Raw genomic sequence first — 7,592 nt, 5'->3', positions numbered from 1 at the left:
CTGACTATGATGCAGTATGCATTGTTGCAGGCAGTGAACCCATCAGTACACAAGGCAGAAAGTGGGTTGAAAGGACATGTTATCTATGAGGTTCTCAAAAGGGTGCATGCTTCCTGGGTTTTCCTTGTCTACATGAGTAAGGAGGTTACCATCTATGACTATAGCTCTCAATAAAAGTCATGAAAGCTATATTTTTTGTTGAAGGTATTGTGAAATAGCCCTGCTTTTCTTTCTTTTCAGTTCCTGTGAACTCATCTATGGACTTAGTCTGTCCAAGGCAAAGAGCTACACAGTAGCAGATTCTTCTTTACTCGTCATGATGCTCCAATAATCAAACATCTTCCCTCTTGCATCCCATAGTGTACATCCACAGATGTAAACCTGAAAAGATCATCTCAAAGCATGAGGAATAGTGTCTCAACATTCTGAAGAGCTAGCCCAGTAAGGTTTTCAACTGAATATGGACAGCCTGAATCCTGTAGCTCTTGAAGATGGTAGTATCACCAACCCAATTGGACTGAACACTTTCCACCTGGGTCATGAGTTACACAGTCAAAATCTGTGCCTTACATAGAGCAAGAGAGACCCATCCATGTCTACACTGCTCACTACCCTGATGACAATTTATTTTCTCAGGTCTGGAACTTAGACATTTGTAGTTCAGAGTGAAGTCAATTGCTTCAGTCACCCTCTGACATTGTCCAGGTCCAGGTGTTTTGCATCTACAAGTGCTATGGTGTGGGCAGGGTAATCTTACATTCAGGCTCCAACCTTTCAAAGCCCACTGCAAAAGAAATGTCTTCCATGGTGCCAGGAAAATGCCACAGCTTTGTTTTTGAATAAATGAATGAAATGTCAATAAAACCTATCATGCTTCCTGAAAATATAATTGTCATCTGCATTAATGAAAGGTTCTTGATCACCTATAAAATTATCAAGTAACACTCATTGAGAATATATCAATATATAATGCTTACAGTTCTAATAAATAAAAGCAACACAGAAATCCCATTTTCCTGAAATTCTTTCACTGTCTGAGATGGGAAAAGGTGTCTCGTGATTTTATTTCTTCCACTCTTTGCAATATAATCCCACTAGTTATCCCAACTCATGCACCATCTTCATTCATGCATTTTTTCACTCAATACATATTTATCAGGTATAATACTGTATTCAAGATAAAGTGTTAAGAGCTTTGGACCATAAAGCAATACATGATACAAGACATGAACATTTTATGAATAAATGAAAACAGAATCAAGCCTAAATCCATTAGTATTGAGGGAGCCAGTACACAACTAATGCTTACTGATGTTGCTGCTTGTATTTTTCTTCGTCTGCAGCTCCACCCTCGATGCTCTGTGGACACAGCTAGTAAAGGTGCATTTATTTGCCTTCATTGTGGAGAAGTTAAATGTTTTTTAAATTAAGTCATTACATCACATCCCTACCTATTGTTAGTAAATAAATGGAGTATATGTATAAGTTAGAGGCTAGCCAATGAGAACTAATTAAGAAACTACAATTACCCTTGGACACTGGTACCTTACCAAACTACCATGCAGCTTCATCCCCAGGAGCTAGATGAGGATTTGTCCCATACTGTAGTAAGGAAATCAGCAGCACTGTAAGGATGGAGTTTTATATACATAGATTGAGTTTCTAATCTAGGTGTTACTTTCCCCATTGTCATGGCTAACAAGTGTCATCAATATATGATTACAAAAGCAAATGATGCAGAGAAATGTCTACCTGCATTTATCAGATCACAAACTTAAGAAAATTGCCTTTTGCTCTCATATACAGATTATGATAAGCATATTCTAGTTCAGTGATTCTCAACCTGTGGGTCACAACCTCTTTAAGGGTTGCATGTCAGATATCCCGAGTATCAGATATATACATTACAATTCATAACAGTAGCAAAATTAGTTACAAACTAACTTTATAGTTGGGGTATCACCACAACATGAGAAACTGTATTAAAAGATTGCAACATTAGGAAGTTTGAGAACCACTGTTCTAGCTGGACATCAACAGACTTTTAAACAAGGATCATTTAAGAAGAAAAGATCTGGAAATGCAAACCCTAGAGAGGAAGGTGAATGAAAAATCCAACATTGTGTTTCCTCCTTTTCCTTTCTCATAGACATAGCAGTTGAAGTACAACTCCTTTTATATATTGAAAACTCTTTATTATCAATGCACAAGAGTTTAAAAAGATTGATTGGAGCCGGGCAGTGGTGGTGCACGCCTGTAATCACAGCATTCTGGGAGGCAGAGGCAGGCGGATTTCTGAGTTCGAGGCCAGCCTGGTCTACAGAGTGAGTTCCAGGACAGCCAGGGCTATACAGAGAAACCCTGTCTCGAAAAAAGCAAAAACAAACAAACAAACAACAAAAAAAGATTGATTGGATGATAAGAAAATTTAATTGACATAAAGCAGTTATTAAAATTGCTGAAATATGTAATATGATGTGTGCTTTTTTGGGGCTATAAAGTGCTCCAAAATTCTTGAGTACTTCTTAAAATTTCAACAAAAATATATTTTATAATCCATTTAGGTATAGAAGAGGAAAATAATGCCAAACTAATATGGAACAGGAGAACTTAGAAACCTCACAAGCTAAAGTCACGTGACAGTCTGACATTATGTATTCATTTAACACTCATGGATACTAGTTCTCACTACTTTAGTCAGAGAATTAAATATGTAGTGGGCATTTCAGGTTGTCTGCAGCTGAAAGCATCATTCGAAAGTTTGCTCAGTGATTCAGGGCAGAACTAGACTTTGAAAGGTCCCAATCTACATCATTAATTAGGCATGGTGGTATACATCTGTAATCCAAGCAACTCAACAGGCAGAGAAAGAATATGACATATTTGAAGCCAGCCTGGGCTACATAGAACAAGCAGCATCATATGCAGTTACTCATCTAATGTTTTTTTTTTTCACATAAAATGAGGGTCGTTTTGCATCAGTGTTCCCTAAAAACCTCTAATACCCTTGTTAAAAAAATAATCTCCTATAGGAAGAACAACAGCATCTGGCCAGAGCACCCAGTGCTCCCAGGGGCTAGACCACCAACCAAGGAGTGTACAGGGAGGGATACATGACTCCAGATACAAAGGTAACAGAGAATGGCCTTGTCTGATATCAATGGGTGGGTGGGGGGACTCTTGGTCCTGTGGAGGTTTGATGCCCCAGTGTAGGGAGATGCCGCAGGGGTAGACAAAGAGGAGGGAGGAGAGGGAAATTGTGGGATGGAGGCCTTATGGAGGGGTAACTGGGAAGTGGGACATCATTTGCGATGTAAATGAATGGAATGATGGATAAAAAATAATAATCTTCATAGTCTAAACTTTTTGGGGCTTGCTGGCTTAACAGGTTCTCCTGGGTCCTTGCTTCCACATTATACCTTCTGAACTCTATGAAGCAGCTAGTCCCCAATTCATTTAACCATTTCAGAGTTGACCTCGAGTAGCCACTAGACCCAGGGACAAATTATATCTAGGGTCTCCTATAGAACACAGTTCAAAGCAGGTTACACTCAAATACATCCTCTAGCACAGTGATTCTCAAATTGTAGTGAGCACTACAAACTTGAGAGGGTCATACTGAAGCACAGGTGTCACTCCAGAAGCTTGGGGCAGACTTAGGAATCGGAATTTCTAAAAGCGAACCCAATAGTGATTGAATATGGGCTCTCAGTTATACATACATCTCTATTGGCAGGAAGTGTTCCCTTGGCCACAGAAAAGGCGGCTCACAGCACTTACAACCACCTAGCTAGAGGTCCTAAAAGCCCAATGATGCATTAGTCAGTCTCACTTAAGAGAGTAAAAGAGTGATTTTGCTTGCTGTTTGCTTTTCCCACAAGAACAGGTACAGCCATTGTACTGGCTAGTTTCGTGTGTCAACTTGACACAGGTTGGAGTTATCACAGAGAAAGGAGTTTCAGTTGGGGAAGTGCCTCCATGAGATCCAGTTGTGGGGCATTTTCTCAATTAGTGATCAAATGGGGAGGGCCCCTTGTGGGTGGTACCACCTTTGGGATGGTGCTCTTGGTTTCTATAAGAGAGCAGGCTGAGCAAGCCAGGGGAAGCAAGCCAGTTAAGAAACATCCCTCCATGGCCTCTGCATCAGCTCCTGCTTCCTGACCTGCTTGAGTTCCAGTCCTGACTTCCTTTAGTGATGAACTGCATTGTGGAAGTATAAGCTCAATAAACCCTTTCCTCCTCAACTTGCTTCTTGGTCATGATGTTTGTGCAGGAATAGAAACCCTGACTAAGACAGCCATGCTTTTTGGTATTGTTTTGGTTTGTTTGTTTTGTTTTTTGACAGTTGCTTACCATGTAGCCCTAAATGGTATGGAACTATCTATGTAGACATAGATGGAGTCTCACTCAGACAGACTATCCTGTTTCTGTTTCCCAAGGGTAAGATTAAAGACACAGGAAGCCATCTTACATGAAGAGAGACAGCAGCTTTCTCCAGGGTTTTAAGAACCTAGAGATACATGCTTAGAGAAAAGCTTCACTTAATAACCCTATCATCAGGTTTTTGTTAGCTCTGATATTGCTAGATCATTATAAAGGCCCATTCTGTCAACTACTGAAGAAAAGGAAAGTTTACAATACAGAAAACTATTGCAAGAACCAGTATGCATGTAGATTATCAATTTAATAATCACTTGTTAAAACATGGTCAGTTCAAAAGTCCAAATAGTTAATTGTGTGCGTTTTGAGATACTATTTAAAAGTTAAGTGTAGCAATCTTTACACACATTCTCTTGTCCATTATAAGTACCATTTTAATCCTGTTTGACTTTAACATCAAGAAATTGAGAAGAGAAACTCTTCCTACCTGTAATATAGATTTGAATCTCATCTATAAAATTTATCTGAAAATGATCCAATCTCACAGGCTACCCTAGTGGGGAAATTTCAAATATGATCATTAAAAGAACACCTCATTTTAGATCAAAGAAATACAAATGATAAGAAACAAAAATACACACACATGTTCATAACTGTACTTAGCTATTACCCAGTACACCTTAGCCAACTATCTGTCCCTCACAACTCAAAATACAGCTATAGCAATTCATTTATCTTTGGTATTTAATATTATAGTCAAATAGAGAATCTAATTGTCAAGTTCTGGTTTCCAAGTTCTGAGTCCTTTGTCCATCTGTCTGTCTCTGTACTCCCTTCTCTCCTGTTACCTATAGGTGAGGCAGAGTTGTCCCAGCCAGTGGTAAATGTTGTTCATAGGTGTGCAGGATGGCTCTGGAGGCAGGTTAGTATCTCTGTAGGAGGTGTGCCTTCATAGCAGATCCGATACACTGTTATGAATAATGGAAATTTAGCTAGAAGTCTCTTGTGCTTGAGGAATTGGTACACTAAGGCAGAGGTCTCAAGTCCTTGAAGCGCCTGGCCATTCAGCAGTTCCTTTTCTAGTTTTTCAATAGTCTTCCCAGTCCTGGGGAAGGTCTTAGACACTTTGCAGTCACTTCTTCTATAGCAGGTAGTGATGAGGTTGGCCAAGCCACAGCTCTCAAGAAAGGTGGCCGTGGACACCTGGCTCTTGCAGAAGATCCTGGTGAAAGTGATCATTTCTACAAGGCCAAGACGGATGATGGCAGCCTTACTGTTGTTCCCACAATGGAGGCCATCGCAGAAGGTGGTTCCCATAGCAACGATGTGTTTTAGTGCTCCGCAGAGTTCCACAGCATCAGCATCATCCACCACAGTGATGCAGAAGTTGGGGGTCTGTAGCAGCTCTTTGAAAAGAATGCCATTCTGAATAACTTTGCTACCAATGGTAGCCTCACAAAATTCCCCAGCAACCACCTCCCTGGCTGTATTAGCTCCCATCAGCACACTGACATCTATTCCTATCTTCTCTCGAATGATGTCGGAGATGAGCATCAGCCCTCCTGGGCCCTTGTCTATGCCCTCTGTGTGGATAATACCGAGAGCCTTCTTGGGCACCCTGCCAGTAATCTCATTACAGATTTTGTGAATGAACTTGTGTGGGGTGGTGAACACCAACAGGTCTGCACCCTGCACTGCTTCACTGAGATTTGGGACAGCAACCACATTTTCTGGCAGCTTGTGTCCTGGAAGATATTTGACGTTTTCGTGGTAGTGATTTATGATGTCTGTCAGTTTCCTCCCATTCACTGCTTCTTCAGAGACCCACATCTTGACTGTGGAAGTGAACTTCTGCTGGTTCTTGACATTAGTTCCAATTATTTTTGCAATAGCCGATCCCCAATTCCAGGAGCCCACAATGCACACTTTCAGAGTTGCAGCAGCCATGACTGATCCACACCCTACAGGTACATTTTGAAAGCACTTTGCCCTAGGAAGATGTACAATACGTTAGATTTATTTATTGATTATTTGAGAATTTCATACATGGTGAAAGCACTTTCTCTGGGGCTTTGTTCTAGGAAGACAAATGATACATTAATTTTATTTATTGATTATTTGAGAATTTCATACATGCATATAATGTGCTTTGAGCAAATCTACCTCAGATTCTCTCCTCTTCAACTCTTCTCATATCGCCTGCCCCTACCACTACTCTCTCAACCTCGTGTGTGTGTGTGTGTGTGTGTGTGTGTGTGTGTGTGTGTGTGTGTGTGTGTTTTCCATTTAGTATTTAGTGCAGCAATAATGTGTATGGGTCTAGGGCCATCCACTGGAGCACCAGCAAGTTTCTTGGGGACCATATTGGCAAAGAAAACTGACTCTCCCTCCCTTAGTTGATGTTAGATTTTTAAAGATACATAAGGAAACCTTCTCTCACCTCTGATAACTTCCTATAACTGTTCATTCAGAAGTATGGGTTCATCAAAGAAACTATGGCTACCTTCTCTGGATCCGTTGAAGAATTAGGATGGGGTCAGGGGCGGGCAGGGGGAGGTAACGCATGGATCCCTCTCCTTGCTGAACTATTAGCCAGTGAAGGATTCTGAGAGAGGAGAAGTCATTGTCTTCAGCTATGTGCTCACTGCTGAGCTCACCACGCTCTAGAGGGTAGTTCCAAATTCATGGTCACAAAACCAGCTCTGGTTCAACTCAGTGTATCCCAAAACAGAAAGCATGAACGTGGGAAGGTAGCTAGTAGAGGATAGAAGAAGACAGGTGTGGCCCACGAGAACAATTAGGGTATGGTTTAGACATGCACGAATGTAAAAGAATTGGTTTAAATAAAAATAATTAGTGATTCCTCCCTCCATCTGATTCTGGTTTTTCTTTGTCGCTGCGCTTAAATCATAAAGGGACTCATAGAAGGAATGTGTGAGGTTGTCTTGCCAGAGTGATTTGGTAGAAGCTGAGCCCCTTGCTTATATTAATGCTACAAGGACATTCCTATGCCCAGTGCCTATGGATTGTTCAGATACCACCAGAGTGGATGATAGTGACAGGTCCCATAAAGACCACTAGTGACTAATTTAAAACTTTTTATTATAGTGTTAAATTGACAAAGAATACTGCATAGTGTTTTCATAAATGGTACAATGTTGTAAAACGACTTAGAGTGTTCTTATGAATGTCTGTTCAGGTAGCCATTTTAC

General features: G+C 40.6%; 1 protein-coding gene across 1 annotated transcript; it reads right to left on the bottom strand.

The window, feature by feature from the left end:
• Window positions 1–5,271: 5,271 nt before the first annotated feature.
• Window positions 5,272–6,327, bottom strand: LOC127668114 (glycerol-3-phosphate dehydrogenase 1-like protein). Its single transcript, XM_052161548.1, has one exon. It carries the CDS (start codon window positions 6,325–6,327, stop codon window positions 5,272–5,274), a length of 1,056 nt encoding a protein of 351 aa, XP_052017508.1.
• Window positions 6,328–7,592: the final 1,265 nt, after the last annotated feature.

The sequence above is a fragment of the Apodemus sylvaticus genome, chromosome 17 (assembly GCF_947179515.1).
Source record: "Apodemus sylvaticus chromosome 17, mApoSyl1.1, whole genome shotgun sequence".
In the NCBI taxonomy this organism is placed as follows: domain Eukaryota; kingdom Metazoa; phylum Chordata; class Mammalia; order Rodentia; family Muridae; genus Apodemus; species Apodemus sylvaticus.
The sequence above is the reverse complement of the archived record's forward strand: the minus strand, read 5'-3'. Positions and strand labels throughout refer to the sequence as shown.